General features: G+C 41.0%; 1 protein-coding gene across 1 annotated transcript in view; it reads right to left on the reverse strand.

The window, feature by feature from the left end:
- Nucleotides 1-19,273, reverse strand: part of grk6 (G protein-coupled receptor kinase 6) — a 46,620-nt gene that overhangs the window by 9,512 nt on the left and 17,835 nt on the right. Inside the window, exons 3-6 of the mRNA XM_022760823.1 lie at nucleotides 12,559-12,671; nucleotides 9,554-9,631; nucleotides 8,425-8,525; nucleotides 4,613-4,705 (exon numbers count right to left, since the gene is read on the reverse strand). Coding sequence (XP_022616544.1) covers nucleotides 4,613-4,705; nucleotides 8,425-8,525; nucleotides 9,554-9,631; nucleotides 12,559-12,671 — 385 coding nt within the window. The remainder of the gene's footprint in view (nucleotides 1-4,612; nucleotides 4,706-8,424; nucleotides 8,526-9,553; nucleotides 9,632-12,558; nucleotides 12,672-19,273) is intronic.

Here is a 19,273-nt window from a genome sequence, read left to right on the forward strand (position 1 = left end):
TCAATAAGACGGGTTCATGTGTGCAACAGCAACAACTCTTTGTGTGACTGTTGCCATGAGAACCTTGCGTTTCAACAGAGACACTGACGAGGACCACAGACTGAGCTGGTAACCAACACCAGCACCAGTGAACCGGTCCCTCCTGGTGTCAGCACTCATCTCCCTTCGGACGGTTTTGGTCAATCGGGCGTGTGAACTGAACGGACCCTGGGGCACGGACTCATTAAACCAGACTGTGTCATTTGCTGCTTAATAAGCCCAGTGATGGTGCTGCTCCTGCTTGTTTTTATAACACAGTGTTTTCCCATGAATTAGTATTAGCTTGTGTTTGGCTGCGTTGAGCCCTGTAATCACCAAGAGGGCTGACATCCTCAGAGGTCAACAAATACTGTGATGTTGGAAGGCCGAACGCTCTTGAAGCGAATAAGAAAACTGAGAAAACATGGTTTTATTATTCCAATACTTGGTTCTATTGATGCATTTTGATGGTTAAAAGTACCGAGGTTCAATTCCCAGCTGTTCACTTGCTTTCTTTTTTTTTTTTTTTAGCTAAGTTGTGTTTACTCATCTCTAATCTAACCCTGGAGTCGCAGTGAGCACTGAGATTGTACTGAATAGACCATCCATTTCACAGATGTATGACGTTGAAGAAAGTTAATGTGAAACTGTGTTTGGCACAGTAACGATAGCCATCAAGAAACAGACCGTTGTTTCTCCATGGAAAATGAAACTATTGGCCCAACATTCGCCACGGTGCTCGGCCCAAGTCTGGCCCATATACTTCCACATTTGCGCAGATCCTGGCTGTTAATTGGCTGGGAGCCAGATGACTTTCTGTGTGTGCGCCAGAACTGGTCCAGATGTGGAGGTCGCATCTGATAATACTGCTGTATATGGACCAGATTCGGGTCGTACACTGGGCCAGAACAAAGACGCACGCAGCCCAAGTATGGGCCGGATTTATTTTGCCATCTGAAACCATGAAGTTAGAAGGATAAGACAGTGAAAATGTCTTGTTTGACTGCTGTCACATCCATGGATGAGTCTCTAGGTCCCGTCCTCTGGATGTTCCCCTGTATGTTCAGCCTTGTTCCCTGAGTCATTCGTCTGTGGGTAGTCGCAGTCTCTGAGTAATGTAGCTGTTTTCAGTTCCTCTCTGCAAGAAGCTTTCAGTAAAGACCTGACTAGTACTAACTATCCCTGCATCTTGTTTTCATTCTCTTCTCACATCATCACGAGTTTTCTAATGAAGGTTTATTCATGTTTTCGTAAATGATAAAAAAAAAAAAGGAACCACATCCTTCCGGCTCCAGCACTAAGCAGCATTAACAATCTCCTCTAGTCAGGGCGATTTATCCAATAATGTTAACAGAGCAACACGACCATAACATAGTTGTACTTGGTGACTCTGAGGTACCATTTGACAGTCAAGTGACTAAAGTTGGACAATCCGTCTTTGTCCAACTGAGATATTTCACCAAGATTATGTTACTCCGTCCTCTGAAGACGTAAAAAAGGTCATCCAAGCTTTTAACGCCTCCAGACTGGACTGCTTCAACTGCGACGCCCTTTATTCTGGTTTCAGCAGGCGAAACATCCAAAGACTACGGAGGAGAAGTGACCACGTCCCTCCGACCCTCACTGCCCTTCAGTGGTTACCTGTGAGTTCTGAATTGATTAATTGATTGATTTTTAATGCTCGTTTTCTTTTTTTTTTTTTTGTAAAGCGGTGTGGTTTGACTCCTGCTTATACAGCATCTGAGATCTGCTAACTCCCTACGAACCTGAGGTCCTCCAACAGGGCGCTACTAACCGGTCCAAAGTCTCCACTTCTTACTAAAGTGACCGGCCCCTTTGCTTTTTCCGATCAAATGATCAAATGCAGTATCTCCTTTTAAATCTATTTTATCGTTTTGTAATTTGTTTTTACTTCCACCAAGGAGGTTTTATGTTTTCACCTAGATATTGGTTTGTCAGCAGGATTACACAGAAACTGCTGAACCAATTTGCACCAAACATGGTGGAGGGATCGGGAATGGCTTATTGACGAATCCATTCTATTTTGGTGCCGATCTGAATTTTCTATGACTTTCCTTGGCATTGCAAGAACTTTTTTTTTTTTTTTTACATTTTCATCAATTTCTTGGGAAAATAATCCTGATGTTAAAAAAACAAAACAAAAACAACATCAAGCTTCTTTTCTAGAGAATGACTGGAGTCAAAATAATGACCTGGTATTTTGAGGAATACTGGCATCGGGAGCCTAAACAGACACACACCCATTAATTAGAATCTACTCCCTCTCTGTGAAAAGGCAGTTGGCCTCAGACCAGAGGCAGGATGGGACATGTTTGTTTCATGTTTTATGATGTTCTGCTCAGACCAAACGGCAGGGAGACACTGGCCCAGATTTACACTTTAAGCTATTTTAAAGTGTTGCATGTCAGGATAATTTATTAGACTTATAACTGTGTCAGTCAACAAGTTTGATTCACTGAGGTTGAGGTTTCTCAGCTACGAGAAAATCAGGGTTGTTTTTACTCCAGGGGGAGGTGCTAACACACCTGAAGTTGTTTGGTAACTGCCATAAAATGCAAAAAGAAGAAGAATGAAAAAGAGAACTTATGTATAAAGGTCTGTGTCCATGTGTAGTGTGATTATAGATCAGGTATTTGTTCTATATTAATACTGTGAAAGTATCAAAGCCTCAGTCCACAGAGAAATGCACACAGCCTGTATTCAGAAACTGAGCCTTAAAACCAGCCGTCAGGACTTCTGGAACTTTGTGATGTCACAACAAAGCAGACACGGCTCACTCACTAGAGCTCCAGAGAGAAGCCCGAGAGAGGAGATGTAAAACTACATTAAGATTAAGAAGTTTTTGGTTTTTAAAACCACAAATATATCTTCTTATGGATCGACACTTCAAAATAAAACTAAGAGTAATAGAAAGTGCTCATTATGCAGAATGCCCCCTGACAGAATCAAATAAATGATACCGTTGGAGTCAAGCTATGAATGAATTGCTGGATTCTGCTTAATTCATAATTATAAATCAGAATTAATCAGTTTATTATATTCTGTATTGATCATTTGAATCAGCAAAGTAGCTAGAGACTGTAGCTGTCAGATAAATGTAGTGGAGCAAGTATAAAGTGGCAGAGAGGAGCTGTTGTTTCTGTTGTTGTTCTTGTTTGTTTGTTTGTTTCTGATTCCTCTGTGACCACATGTCTTGTCTTCTTCTTTGTTCCTCCCTCCCAGCAGCTGGAGGGTAACACAGGTTCCTAAGCCTTCTCTCTCTCTCTCTCTCTCTCACTGCTGCAAGAAAACCTTTTAACTCCGGTTACGGTGGTTGGTGGTAGTTTTCACCGCACTTGAATAATTGTCCTCTGTTGGTGAAAACGTTTTTAAACCCGACTGGATGAACTGCGAAACTGCGCGGTTCCTTGGAAGCTGACTCACTGGCTTCTTCCTTCTGCCGTCACTCCGTCTCATGTTCCTCTGTCATCACATCCTGGATTCATGGAGTCGACTTGTGTATTTGCGTCACTACAGAGGGATTCCTCGGGGCTTGATTGTCTCAGCTGATCCTTGAAGTTTAACCATAAAGCCTGAACAAGCCACTCCACGATGTAGACTTTGCTTACAGCATCACTGAGGTGGAGTCTGGGAAACCATCAGAGTCGTCCAGACAAACTTCATCTGTCTGTAAACAAAACCTGATGAAGCTCATTAAGACGATGTTAACACTTCAAACCTGCTGCCTCCTGGGAATTTTCACCAGAATCTGCTCCTCACTTCTAAGGAACCTACTTTCCGGAACTCCGGGACATTTTTTACAACAACAATCTCCCGTCTTTCCGTGTGTCAACGTTTTGGCAGAAGCCGTTACTTTTCTGATGCCAAATTTTTCAGTCCAACTTCCACAAAATGTTTTTGGAATGTGGATTCGACAGAAATGTAATGCGACTGTGCCTTTAGCTGGAATTTTGATTCATAGTTATCACAGATTCGTAGTTCATTCACAGCATCAGATTTCACCCACTGATATCACCACGGCAACACTAGATGCATGTATTACACACGGCTGAGCGTAGAGTTTATATTAGCCAGGTTTTAGCCAGTGTCACTTGAAATGTCCGGTGGAGAATATGGCAAATAAATAAATAGATTAATCCATTAATTTTTTTTATTTTTTTGAGTGAGGCTTTAAAGGTTAAAATGAATAAATGAAATTGTGTGTCACTGAAGAGGAAACATTTCGGTCAGGGATCATCCGTAACACACTTTAACGTCTAACCTCCAGCCTCACAGCGCCAGCCTGTTAGGAAAGTGCGGTTGTGCAATTTCATGCCCCAATCTTGAAATACGCAACGGTGACATCAGAATCAAGCGACTGCGTTGTTCCCTGTAACCCCCCAGGACGTGAGGACAGCGGGAAGAGGAAGGAGTGAGGCAACTCTCGCCGAGCGCGTTGTTACTGGTGTGTAAGGCGAGTGCAGCCTCTGGATGAGCCTCAGTGAGCTTTTAAGTGGTGTGTGTGTGTGCGTGTGTGTGTGTGTGTAAAGAGATTACACATTGTACTGACGTGCATAATAGAAAAGAACTTTACCTCTCTAGCCACTTCCACTGGAGGAACCTGTTGTAGTACATGCTGTCGAGGTAGTCTGCGAAGGGCGCCACGCTCAGGTAGTCGTGGATCAATCTGGGAACGACACGGTGAAGAGAAGCTGCAGGTCAAACACAGTCCACAACGCTGCTGCAAACACCAACCTACAGCTTTTGCTACACAGTGGAAATTACAGCATTAAAGGTCCCTTATTTTACATTATTTTCTTTCACATTTTTATATATTTTTTTGTTTTATTTTGAAGTGTTGCTCCATAAGAAGATATAAAAACCGTCTCAGTGTAGTTTTACATCTCCTCTCTCAGGCTTCTCTCTGGAGCTGTAGTCAGAACAGGTCGGTGATTAATCATTACAGCTTCTCCTGTCTGAGGATTTGCTGCTTTTCTCTTGTTTTATTTATTGTACAGTGAATATCTTTTGGTCCTGGGCTGTTGTCATGTCTGACATTTGACTGACTTCACAACAAACTTTCTTCTTTTTGAGCTGCACTTTAAATTTCACTGATCAGCTCTGAGTTAGGATCTTTGGTAGAAAAAGAAATTGATATGTAAATGTTTCTACATGATGAAAACAGATAACACATAACCGAGCGGACAGAGGTCTGTGGTCAGTCAGGTGTGCAGCAGCCGTTTCTAGAAAGATTCATTTCACCAAATGAAATCAAGCATGTGGATTAAACCCAAATGTAATAATCATCTGAGAGAGGAGCTCCACTGCCTTTAGGAATCAACTCACTGCAGTGAACGAACACAGGAAGGATTTACTCATGTTTTTTAGACCACGCACGAATAAAAACATCTTGATCAAGAGTTGAACTTGATTTCATGGGAATTGTAGATAAAAAGAAATCTGCAGAAGGCCACCGGACGTATCTTTCAGCCTTTTATCAGACAGATAAAGACAGAGTTCAGGGTTTGTGGTGTTAATACTTGACACTAGTAAATTACTCACGTCTTGTACTTGATGCGGCTTGAAAAACAAACTGGCCTCTGTGCTGCCTCACGCCTACGCAACAAGCACCAACAGAGCCATTAGAGGATGTTACTCAATGAGTGTTTTTTTTTTTTAATGGGATGGACACACACACTCTTCCTCATCAGAAACAAATGAACAATATTTTTATTAGAATATTTTCCATCCTGCGTTTGTTTATCTCCCTTTTGTCTTTATTTCCTTTTTTTTTTTTTTTTCCGTACTCATATCAATCCTGACAGTTATTCAAATATCCTCCTGACTGTTAGAGGACCAGTGTTTTGTTCTGAATCACCATTTTATTTTCTGACCCCGATAAAACAACAGATACGGTCAGAAACTGCAGCGCGCTCTCTGCTGTGATGAACCGAACTTCCTCATTTGCTACCTCATTGCGAACAACTGGAGAATATTTTCAGATACAAACCCAAAGACCTGAAGCTACAGACCTGAAGCTGCAGACCTGAAGCTACAGAGCTTCTCTGCTGGTTTCTGTGCGTTTTGTGCAAATGTAAATACAAGCGTGCACAAAGGCAGTGAGTGAAACACATTACAGAGGAATTTAATCCACTTTTTGAGTCGGTCCTTTATAGCTACAGTCATTTTATTGTGTTGTGATCACACTTCATCACTGAAACAGCAGCTGTTTTTACTTTACGTAGCTAAAAGTACAAACACAACAATGTTAAAATCTTCTATTAAAAGTAAAAGTGAAGTACTATCAGTAAAATATACGCTCTCTCTACTCTTTCTCTTTTTGTTATGAAATATTTGATCATTTGACCTCGTCGCGCCTCAAACAATAAACGGCATGAAAAACTTTCTTTGGAAACCGTTGGTCTAATCTTTTAACAATGCAGTGCATTTTATGAACTTACCACATGTTCAAATGTAAAACAGTGATACGAAGAGGAACTGAATCCATCAGATAAATGTGGTGAAGTAAAAATTTCAGTCTTTTATTTAGTGGAGTAGAAGTATGAAGTGGCAGAAAAAGAAAACAGGATCTGAAAAGTGAACAGAACTAGTTACTGATATAACTACAGTTCTATGAAATTCAGGATGCTTAGCTTGATGGATTAGCTTAGCATTAACACGTCTGGTATAGAAGACAGAGGGAATGTCAAACAATACATTTTGAATTGTGTTTGTGTTTATTGATTATGTGTGAGGGCATGTTAGGACACGATTCCCATGATCCCGTAGCTCGTGCTAATACGTAGCTTAATCTGTACATAATTAATTTCCACAGAGTAAAACAATTAATAGAGCGATTAAGTGTGTAATCAATGAAATGATATGGTCTATCTTATTTATCTCATTATCCATCTAATCAAGAATAAACATGTGTTTGGTTTGAAGAGATAACAACTCCTGGTGGTTGCAGTTAATTACTGTGTGAATTCTTGAGTTATGGTCAGAGTAACCTTTGACCTTCGACCACCAGAATCTAATCAGTTCATCCTCGAGTCCAAGTGGACGTTTGTGTCAGATGTAATGAAATTCCTGACGTATCGCACTCACGTGTACATGATGTCACCGTGGCCTTGACCTTTAACCTTTCACTACCAAAATAAAATCAGCTCATGTTTGAGTCCAAGTGCACGCTTGGAGCAAATTTTAAGAAATTCCCTCCAGGTGTTCTGGAGATATCACGTTCGCGAGAACGGGACGGACGACCCGAAGAACATCACGCCTGCGGCCGCGACTATTGCTGACGTGGAGGCATAAAAAAAAAAAACTCCTGGAAATTCACTGACTTTAACACCAGAGACGGCGACTCGTGACTTCACTTGGACTTGAGCCTTGTGACTTGAAAGACTTGAGACTCTGCCAAACCCCGAGCGGCAGACAGAGCCGACATTCAGGTCAGCGCGGGCCCTGTGCGGGGGCCAGCAGCACTTGTTTTGATGTGTGTTTCAGAGCATGATTGTAGCAGCACCGCAGGATTCCTTCTAAAGTGTCCCGAGAACAGAAACCTCACAGAGACAGAGAGACGAGGGCTGGGAACACTGACACCCTTTCTATAAAGAGATGATTTATTTCATGGCGGATGAATCAAATCCTGTATGTGTTCACCATCTGATATGTTACGGTTTAAATTCAGCGGAACTTGCTTTGGTGCTAACATTTCATATCGTGTAATTTACTGCGATCTGACCGACTTTGAGCGTTAACAGGTGAGACTTTTTTTTGTACTAATTTTCAATTTCTCACATATATTGAAATAGGCCTTTAAAGCTTGTGAAAAAGTGGAAACTGTCTCCGACATATGAACGAACAAAAAATTAAAAAAAAAGAGTAAGATGCCAAGACTCTCCCAGCAGAACCCCCCCAACCAAACTGTGTTAAAGAAAATCACTTTACTTTATCATTTTGATTTTATAATGTGTTCAAATAAATTTAAATAAAATTCATAATTATAATTTACAAAATTTATAATTTTAGGGTAAAATTTAGGGTTAGTTAATTTATAATTTTATAATTTATACATTTTATGATTATTTTTATTATACATTTAATTACATAATCTGTGTTTAAATTAAATGTATAATTTTAAAAATTTTTTAATATAATTTCATTTTTATTTTATTTTAATGTTTTCTGATGAATGACCTCTGTGTATAATAATGTGCTATACAAATAAATTTGCCTCGCCTTAATTAGATTATTTTAGTCTAAAAACATTAGAAATCTAAAAACCCAAATTTCCATAAATGTGACATGGTGATCAAACAACATCAGAGTTTTACAATGTGAAAGGCTCTTAAAAAATAATGGACCAGTAAATAAACCAGCACAGATGGGACACTGCGATCTTACTTGGTACAGTCCTTGAAGAGCTCTTTGCAGGCCTCCTGCTGCAGCCTCTCGGTGCACTGAGCCATCATGACGTCCTCCACCTCAGGCACGTGGTCCTCCGACTGTATCAAAAACACATGAAGCCCAGGTAAACAGCGTGACTCAACTGTGACAGTAAACTCACAGAGGAAAGCCGGATGAACTGGGTTTTAGGAAAGTGATTATCCTCTGTAGACTTCTGCATGTTCAGACCTGCACACACACACACACACACACGCAGAAACAAGGTTTGAGGTAGAGACCGAATTATCAGGAAAAACAAAAATGTCAACCTGTAGATATGAAGCTGCAATCTGGCACTTTTACATCATAATGATAACTGATGGGGTTTTATCTCTTTTTTTATCCTGACAGGATCATTCCAGTGGTTTCACATCAGTGGATTACATTTCTAATTTCCCATCAGCTTTCCTGGCGAGGTGGTAATGAGCCAGTCAGGAGAGTTTTCTCTCCTGAGTGCTGCATTCACTGACACTCTGACAGAACCAATCTGCTGTAACGTGCTGTACAGTTAAACTCATGTCAGAAAATAAAATTGAGGTAATCCAAAGTTTGATTTGATTTTGGATTTTAAATTGTACAGTTTATCATCTCTATATTTATTTTTTAGTTCATTATTTTTGTCATTTTTTTGGGGGAGAAAATATATTTTGTCTTTACTTTTGCTTGAATTTTACAACTGAACAAACTGTCTAATAAAGTGCTTTGAAATAAAAACAGGTGTCAAATTAAAGCAGATTTTTATGCTACTTCTTTCATTGACATATACTTTTCAGATGCTTATGTAAGAAAATAAAGGGTTTTTTTTACAGTGTAGTTCTGCACAAAAGGTTGACAAGAATCTAAAAGTGAGTGGTGTGATTTGGTGAATAGTCTCCGGTGATTTAAAGTGGTGGTTGAATGACTAAAAGATCCTTAGAAACTGCATTAGGGAAAGCGGATAAGCACATCTGCTGCTCACTCTGGACTCCCTCCTATCTGTGAAGTGATGACCTGCAACACTCTGACATCACTCTGACATCACTCTGACATCACATGAGCAGCATTTTCTCTGCAGGGAAACAGAAAGTGACAGAAAAGCAGAAGCCACCTTTGGATCGAAGTACTTGTCGACAAGTTCCTGACCGCTCTCCTTCCTCCTCTCGTCCGGAGTCACCTCGTACTCCGCCTGCAGACACACGAACACATGAAGGACACGATGAGCTGTCAGCTGCTGCAGGAGCTCCGTCTTAATGAACCAATGAGTTACCAGAAACAGGAAGTTTCAGAAACACCTGTGGATGCAGTTTTCTGCAGGTTGAATGTGTAAACGACATAATCACAAAAAAAATTGATAATTAATAAATACACAACATACACATTTCTGTCTACAGATTTATATTTTAGTATAATGTAGTATAATAACTGCAATTTTTTTTATATTAGACACCTTGGGACTGACGTTAAACTGCTGTTTGCTGTTTGCTGTTGCGTAGCCGGTGACTGCAGCGTGGGCTCCTAATGGACACACTGAACAGTGAGAACGATAAATGTACTAAAGATATCGACCCAAAGCAGAGATGAATCGATTAGTCAATCAAAAGAAAAATTAACTAGTAATTATTTTGATAACTGATTAATCGTTTGTCATTTTCAATTCGATCAAAATCTAATCGGTTCATCCTTGAGTCCAAGTGAATGTTTTATATATATACAGATTATACTGACACCTAATTTAAAGTGTTCAATATTAAATAAATATAAATGTATAAATAAGAAATTGTATTGTAATTTGTATTTCATCCTGTCAGTTTTTATTTCAAATTTACCTTTTTTCCAAATTCTTGTTTTATTTCATCACAGTTTCATTTTTATAAAAACCACTTTCCATCAAGCAAACAGGGCAGAGCCATGAGTCGTGTGATTGGTCTGAATAAGCCGACAGCCAATCACAAACTGACTTGGTTCATCACATCACGTCAAATTCATCACACTTACAAAACAAAAACTTCCATGCCTCGTTAGTTTTTAATTAGCTCATTTAGATCGCTTGGCGTTTTGTACAATGATGAAACAATCTGATTAAATCATGGTGATGATATGATGACTGCACTCAGTCAATAATAACTGTAATACTGAATTACTGCCATGTGTGTGTGTGTGTGTGTGTGTGTGTGTGTCCACTGATGACCTCTCTGCCCTCGACTTCAGAAAACACAATTTAAGATTTAATTGAGTAGTTTTCTGAGGCCTGCTCCACACCCAGCAGAACATGAACTGACTGCAGCGACTCCTCCTCACATCACGCAGCCCTCTGAATGACTTGCAGTAAACCGAGCCTGACTGGAAAACTCCAAAGTGCTTCCTCTCCCCCTCTCGCAAGCCAGAGCCTGTAAACTAATGCTAAGTGACAGCGGAGACGGTTCAAATCTCATTTTCCCCTCTCCATCTCGTCCTCTCGCAGAGCTCTCAGAGAAAGAGACGGGAAGTGGTTGCGGGGTAAAAGAGAACATAATTGCCTCGTGTGCGAGTCGTATCCGCTGGACGACTGAAAGCTGAAAAGCAGTTTGGCTGAGCTGGTCAGTCAGTGTGGAGCCTCGCCGCCGTCACGAGGATGAGCGGAGAGGTGGACGAGGTCTTCGCCGCCCGCTCCACTTGCACTCATCAGATTCGACCGCAAGGAATTACTGGTCCACTCAAAGACACGTACATGACAAACGAGAGACAGGAAGTACAAGATACTGTCTGCAGTGCTGCAGTTCAAGTGGAAGTCAGAGTTCGAGAAGAGTCAGAGTTCAGTCCAGATCGAGTCTCGAGTCTCCGGTGTTCGAGTGTCGCCAAAGAAGAGTCAGGGTCCGAGTCGTCAAGGTCGAGTCTGAGTCGAGCACTAACTTTCTCAGAGGAAAGACTTTTGTAGAAGAGGTAAGCTTTGGTCGAGGGAACCAGGTGGATGCTAACATCGCCCCTGCAGAAGTGTACGAGGAGCAGGACTGATGAGTAACCTGACGACTCCCTCAGGAAGAACACAGAGTGTTAACCAACCAGTGCGATGAGGGAAGAGGTCTGTGCTACAGACAGACCAGAAACAGGAAGTGGAGTGTGTGAGCGATTGTGAAGACTGAAGGAGGAAACCGCGGTATCATTTATCTACTGTGCACCCGGAAAAAAAAAAAAAAAAAAAAAAAAAGAAGAACAACAGAATTAATGAGGGCGCACACACCACACACACACACACACACACACACACACACACACACACACACACACACACACACACACACACACACACACACACACACGCACACACGCACACACACACTGGGAATAAAGCAACAGTGTGACTGAAACATTCCTCAAGTGAGTAGAGCGAGAAGTGAAGTGAAACGTTCACTGTCACGGATGAGGTCAGGAGAAAGTGTGTGTGTGTGTGTGTGTGTGTGTGTGTGTGTGTGTGTGTGTTGTTATAAAACCTGGGAGGTAGAGGAGAGTGACACACTGACGTAGTTTGCTCTCCTTTGCTCCCAGAAGTCAAGAGTTCCTGTATTTCATTAAACAGATATTAAACTCTACTTCCTCCTCTTCCTCCTCCTCTTCCTCCTCCTTTACAAACTTCAAGTGTTTCAGAATAATTAAACTTCCTGCATCCGAGGCTCAACATGAGAAGCAGCTCCACAGTTCTGCCTTCTCACCGGTGATTAAAGACATTTCGTTAGTTAAGGAGGTCGCGGTGGTTGGTTAACCCCACATGTGACTTTGACAGTGCACCAGTTCACATCCTGTCCCCAACCAACACCCAACGCTGGTTTCTTTTCAGCATGACAGCAGGTGTCTCTTACTGTAGTTGTGCTGTAGTTGTTCTACTTACAGTTTCACCAGCCCACATGACGTTTCATGACTTCTTTAAATTATAAACGATACGTTTCTGTGAGAGAAAAATGCTGCTGCAGTGGAACGTTTGACAAATAACAAATCCTCTCAGAAACAATATGTCAGAACGTCTCACACACACACACACTTCACTCCTTTTGTTTTTCTGCTTATTTTTTCACACATACACACACACACACACACACACACACACACACACACACACACACACTCTCCGTTTCTTCTTACCACAGCATCCAGGAACTTGACGCAGCGTCTCAGTTCAGGTCGCGTCTCACAGAACTGTCTGAACAGTAACCGTCCGATGGGCTGCCGCTCACACAGGCTGCTGTAGTCCTTCTCTGCAGAGACAGAGACACAGAGACGGGGCTCGGTTTGTCAGACTGTAACACTCGAGTCATGTTTCCATTAAAAAGTTTGCTCAAGTGTCAGAGCGTCTTCTCCCATCAGCAGCGTTTCCCATGGAGATTTATATACAACTTAAATAAAGAGGACGCCATGAACATCGGAGGAAATCATTACATTTGTCTGAAATATAACATTACGTTTATTAAGCTTCAGGGAAAATTAGCAGTGGTGCTGCATCAGACTGCAAAGGATGCAATGAATGAATGAATGAATGAATGACTGAATGAAGCTCTACCAAAGTTCACATCAGAGTAATAATTTACCCAACAGCCAGTTTAGTCAAGTTTACTTTGTATTGACCATCTGGACTTTTATTAATGACTATGATCAAACATGATTAGATGCAGAATTAGTGGCTGCAGAACCCGACATCAAACCTTCCTCACATTATTTCAGATTTTCCACTTTATTTATTTATTTTTCTTTTTACGTGCAACACTGAAAATGTTCCTAAAAAAACAATTAACTGGAACGATAACTTTATATCAACAGGTAAGATTATCAGAGTGTTTCAGATCAAACTTTAAGTGACACCAGGAGCACAACCTGAACTTTAGAGACACCTTGACTTCACGTCTTTGTATTTCTCGCATTTCATCCACTCGGTTCGTGCTGTACATCTCCAGTTGTCTTGAAATGATCTTGTTGTTTTCTTTCTCCCTGAACACTGTTCACAAACACTTTGGACTCAGCTGTGTTCTTCTGTTTAAAGATCTGTGTCAGTAAAGTTAAGTTGAGAATCCTGCAGCTGATTCCAGCTCCCTCTGGATCCTCGTGTTTATCACAGCTCTGACATTGTTTTGTTTTGCTTTGTGTCTGTTGTGTAATTTTCCATGTTGCAATGTGATTTGTTTGACCAATCAGGATGCAGATGAAAGTACCTGCGACATGGACACATTATCTGATATTTCTCCCTAAACGACAGATAAAAGCAGAACCTGTGACAATGGCTTCATGTTAAATCATGTCTAAACACTGTAAGTTCCTGTGGTGGGAAACACCGGCATCACACATGAGTCATTATCTGACACAGTTTTATCAGCCTTTAAAAAGTCTCTGAGCATCAGGCCCAGACTCTAACAGTCTAATGAGTCAGCTGGAAACAAGCTGAGAGGAAAGGAAGGAAGGAAGGAAGGAAGGAAGGAAAGAAGGAAACCCTTTTCCAGTGCAACAGGGAACGATACGTCAAATCAAATATCAGCTGCTGCTGTTAACACCCACTCTAATGTTTGCATAAATCTGTAGGGACATTTTCAATAAGGACACTGATATTTATCGCTGGTCACACTGTAAAAAGAAGCCAATGACGAGACGCTGATGGTTCTAGTTGTAAGATATGAATCTACTCATGTTTTGCAAGTTTGAGAATGTTTATGTCTACCAGTGATGCACCGATTGGCATGTAATTTAATTATAATAATAATAATAATAATAATTATTGTTTTCCACAATTTAGAGACCCACACCCGATCGTACGTTACCATTAATTTTAGTCGGCTGTTTTTTATTAAACAAACATTGATTTAAAGTAAATAAAAATGGCAAAAGATATCTCCACAGCCTGAATGCAGCCTGACATTTAAATTCTGAGTGTCTCTGCAACTTCCTGAACACAAACAGTTTTAAAAGCTCATAATAACGTTTGGCCGCTGCCCAAAATAAATAATTAATCATGACGAGTTCAGCAGTCCCAACACAGAGTCTAATTCGTGCCTGATGAAAAATGAGGCTGAGAATATGTTCACATTTCAGCGAAGGTAAATAACATTTTCCTCATACATTATATATTATTTCAGCCACCTGCAACCCATCAGCTGTTTATCAATATGTTGGTTTTTATGACCTGGCTGATCCGCCGGATTCTCCGCAGCGCCCTCGGATACAACATCGCTAACGTCTACCTTAAAACTGGCCGACATTTGGTTGAAAGTAGAACGTTTCTTTTTTTGTTTAGATTTGTAGGTCAGTGATTCCCAAAGTGGAGGCTACGGCACCCTGGGGTGCCTTCAGGACGAACTAAGGGTACGGTAAGACTCATTTATTTCTTTTCCTTGTAAAACATGCAGGTGCACAGGAATCACAAAGAGCATGGACATATTTGAGTTGTGTTATAAAGATGATATAAAAGAAATGAAATGATCATGTGGAGCTATCGTGTGCATCGCACAGGTTGTGAGTTGGTGCTGGTTGTTGTGCGTCGCAGTGGTTGTGTTACGTATTGAGAGTCTTATTTAGAGGTACTGTTTAAAAGCCTGTGTGAAAAATAATATTACACTTTTAGATGTAAGTGTTGGGTTTCAGTTCAGTTCAACAGCTAACGGTACGACTGTTAAAACCAAGGGCCTCGGTTGGACTCGGTCTCCAACAGCTACGAAGGGCAACACCTTCGCCGTCCAACGCGTCCTCCGAAGGATGAAGCTGAATTGGGACACAGCTTAAATCCTTCAACAATTCATCATTTTTTTAAGCATAAACGACAAACTTATTCTGCTACCAGCTTCTCCCGTGTGAATATTCTCTGGTTTTCTTACAGTTTACTGAAGGTCTTTGAGTTCTGGACGATTGGTCGGACAAAGAAAGACATTTACAGTCGTCATCTTGACCATTTTTCACCGGTTGCCGTGAACACAACAGTGAATCAAGAAATGAAAAAGGTAGATTAATCTAAAATAATCCTTTGGTGCAGCCATAACTATCTCTGTCACAGTAAACAGAAATGCAGGAAGCAACTGACTTGATGGCTGAGATCCAAAATAAAAAGTTTGGTTACACAAAGTTTTGTTTGAACAGATAATATTACATCAGATCCCACACAGATCCCAGTCATTTTAATGCTGTGACACAACAGTTATATATCATCTAGACATGCAAAAACCAAAACCATAAAGTTCTGTTTGTGAAGGTTTTTGGGTGTACAGTGAAATGACAGTTGAGTTCACCTGTGCTTCAGCATGTAAAAGCAACAGCAAGGGAACGTGGATTTGCATCTGTGACTCATGTGGATGCAAAGCAGCTCAGGAAGTTCACGAACAAACAAATGTGATTCGGGGTGGAACGGCGAGGTCAGAGCGATTGTTCTGAGAGGACGAGGAAGAAAAGAGCGAAACCACCTGCAGAACATTTCAATCAGACCAGTGTGACTCCAGTCAAACACATTTTTATCAGAATCACATACAATAGAGAATCTCAGGGGGTTTTACAGTGATTCAAGACACAACAGCAGGAGTGATAATCACATCCCTGTGTTACATGCTGCGGAAAGGAAAAACAACAGACACGGTGGAGTTTTTAAAAAACCTAAAAAGGATATTTAAAGATATTCAAAGTTCAGTGTTTCACACCAGAACACACTGCATGTGTTCAAAGTTCATTTCCTTTCTCAGGAAACATTTGCAAACCTGATTCTCTGAATTCTTTCAAAACAGTTTGACAGTTGTTTTCATGCAACGATGCTGCGACGTCTCCTCTCAAATCAAGTCAATTATCGAGATAATATATGATATATATATATAATATAGAGCAGATTTAAAACAACAAACACTGACCAAAAAATAAAAATAAAAATCAGTGATTTCAGATAAAATAAGAACAAGAGCAAACAACAAATTTAAAAAAACAGGATCTTCAATGACAACCATGTCTTCTAGAAATCCTACTACAACTAAACTGTTTTTACAATTATGCTGTCATGGTCAGTGAGCCAATCAGAAGAGAGGAGGCTCTGAGCCTCTCTTCTGATTGGCTGACTGTTTTCTGAGTGATCCAATAAAAATAAAGCAGATTTCAGGTAAAAACACTCAGAGAAACCAAATCCTGCAAGGTTTGGATGGTGGGTCCAGGTGGGCGGGACTTGGTGATGGCTTTGTTGTGACATCACAAAGTTCCAGAAGTCCTGACGGCTGGTTTTAAGGCTCAGTTTCTGAATACAGGCTGTGTGCATTTCTCTGTGGACTGAGGCTTTGATGCTTTCACAGTATTAATATAGAAGCTAGAGCTGATCTATAATCACACTACACATGGACACAGACCTTTAGACTATATGGACCTTTAATTGAAAATCAAAAAATGAAGGAGCAGAAGAGAGAGAGAGATTCTACTCTATATACCTAACTCCAAAAATACTGCATGCTGAATTTCCCATAATGCAACCAGCAGCATCTTTTGGTCAGACACTCCCTGCCTGGCACAGTAAATAATGGGTGGAGTGTCCCTTTAATTGCTTCAGGATGAATGGCGCTCGTGTCTTATCGCTGTGCTGAGCCATTTCCTATCGATGACACAGTGACTGATAGTAACTGATGCCTCCTTCTGTCAGGTTCTGCTCTGGTTTCTGCCACTGTGAGTTGTTTCTGCTCTACTTATCTCTCCGCGGCTGCGTCCTCTTTGTTCTCCGCTCTGCTACACTAATGATCACGTCTCTCCCCAACATTGCTTTCATGCGCGTCTGCTGCAGAGCAGGACGGCAAAAACCACAAGGAAGAAATGCATGGAGGAAAAAGAGAGGAGTGGGACATCTGAGAGGCGACAATAGACAAAAATCACCAGGTTGACTTTAAGGCACTTTAATCAAGAGTGCATAGCCCCTGTTAATAGAAATTCCTGAAACATTATTCTCAGAAAAGAAACACCAAAAAATTAGCTTCATTACAGTTCATGAAGCCACTTGTTGGATCCCACACCAGCTGCTCATGCGTGAAATGCAACATCCCCCAGTTCTGGGAACTTTTCATCATCTGGTCGTGGATCAGTGGACTTTGTCAATAGACTGTACAGAACAGCCTGTACATCATCACACAGAAAACTTACACAAACAGGCCTCTGTCAGGCCTCCTGCTGGCTCCAGGTCCCCACAGTGACATTATGATACCACAGGTTTGAAATTGGACAAAGGTCTCGGTCTCGGTGTGAAAGTTTTCGATCCTGTACGCTAACCCTAACCGATCCCAACGTGCCTTTGTTTACAGCCTACTGGACGACTGTAATTCCCTATTTGGTGACTGGCCCCGGAAATCCACTGAACGACCTGAGTTCTCACAAGAACTAGAAAAGTAATGATCATATTTTTCCTCTATTGGTTAATCTTTTTTAACAGCGAGGACGTGCCCCGCCTACACCCTATAGTCCGGCTCGTAGTCTGAGATCTGATGAACTCTGTCCACTGGAAACTGTGGTGTTCACAGCAGCTTCAAACAGAGTGGGTATAAACCTGGTTCAGGTCTGGACTGTGTATGGATGCCAACCTACACCTATTGTTACAGGCAGCCTGCCAAGTCTAGTCAAGTCTAGTCTACTGCAGTTCCCGACTGCTCTGGAACTGCAGGGAAGAGGCGGAGCACTTCCAATACACTGAGCCTCACCTCCATTACAGCAAATAAGCCACTTCCATTACATGTATCATTATTACTAAAGGAGGCAGAGGAATAACTAAACATAAGACACACGAGCAGAGAGAACAGGAGAGAGGGAGGGAGAGAGAGATGTCATCGCTAAGCTAAAGAAGCTAGCAGATCTTAATAGCATGTAAACAGAAACACCAGCAACTTTAACACGACAGACAGCAGTGACTCGAAACGACTTTAACTGTCCAAGTAAAGCTGAGTGGAACGAAGTTGCCACGCAGCAATTTCAGATCCGCCCAGCGGAGCTCAGACCAAAAGTGAAAGTTTCATATTTTTCTGTATATTTTAAGATATTTATCAGACTGATGAGTCAGCATATTTCCTCAACACAAACAGAGAAACATATTTCTATAAGGATCCGTGTAAACTTAAGTTTTGTGCTGCAGCAGAACTTTGAAACCATCATTGAGATCCAGTTTCTCTAATGGCCTGAAGACAGAGGAGGAAGAGGAGAGGAGCCTCTCAGGAGCATCTATCAGGACTCAAGATGCTTTATTTGCTATTTGTGCAGAGCACCAGCACATGTGCACTGAAATTTCCTGCGCCTGTTTCTCTCTCACAATTTCGAATGCATTCCCATAGATTTTGATGATTTCTCGATTTCTGGTTCCCTTCACTTTTCACCCAACAAAAAAAAGTTGCAGATGATTAAACACAAGACGCTGAGAGCAGGTTTCAGAGGAGCAGAGTCACATGTTTTCCAGGGGAAAAATCAAGTCGACTCCTGTTTCATGAGTCATATCTCTACTTTTTTTTTGTTCAGCTACATCACTGAACGTACACAGAGCAACGCAGGATAAGACGTTCACTTTCACAAACCTAATCTAGTCTCAGAATTACTTCACTATAAAACTAATAGAAAAGGGTGATGGCGACACTGTTCTGTGCACAATGTTAACAAAGTCAACTAAACCATATTTGGACCAGACACTGGTACAAAACTCCTCAGCCAATCAGGGGAGAGGATTTTATAACTGCACCATGACCTGAACAACTTTTTATCTCTTTACCTGTGTGGAAATCTGATTTTTTTTTTATATCAAAGGTGTTTACATCATCAGACTTTTAACTTAAAATAAATGTCCAAGTTTCCAGCTTCTCTAATGTGAGACTTTGCTCTAAAGTCTCTCTGTTTT

The sequence above is a fragment of the Seriola dumerili genome, unplaced genomic scaffold (assembly GCF_002260705.1).
Source record: "Seriola dumerili isolate Sdu_G_001 unplaced genomic scaffold, Sdu_1.0 BDQW01000367.1, whole genome shotgun sequence".
In the NCBI taxonomy this organism is placed as follows: Eukaryota; Metazoa; Chordata; class Actinopteri; order Carangiformes; family Carangidae; genus Seriola; species Seriola dumerili.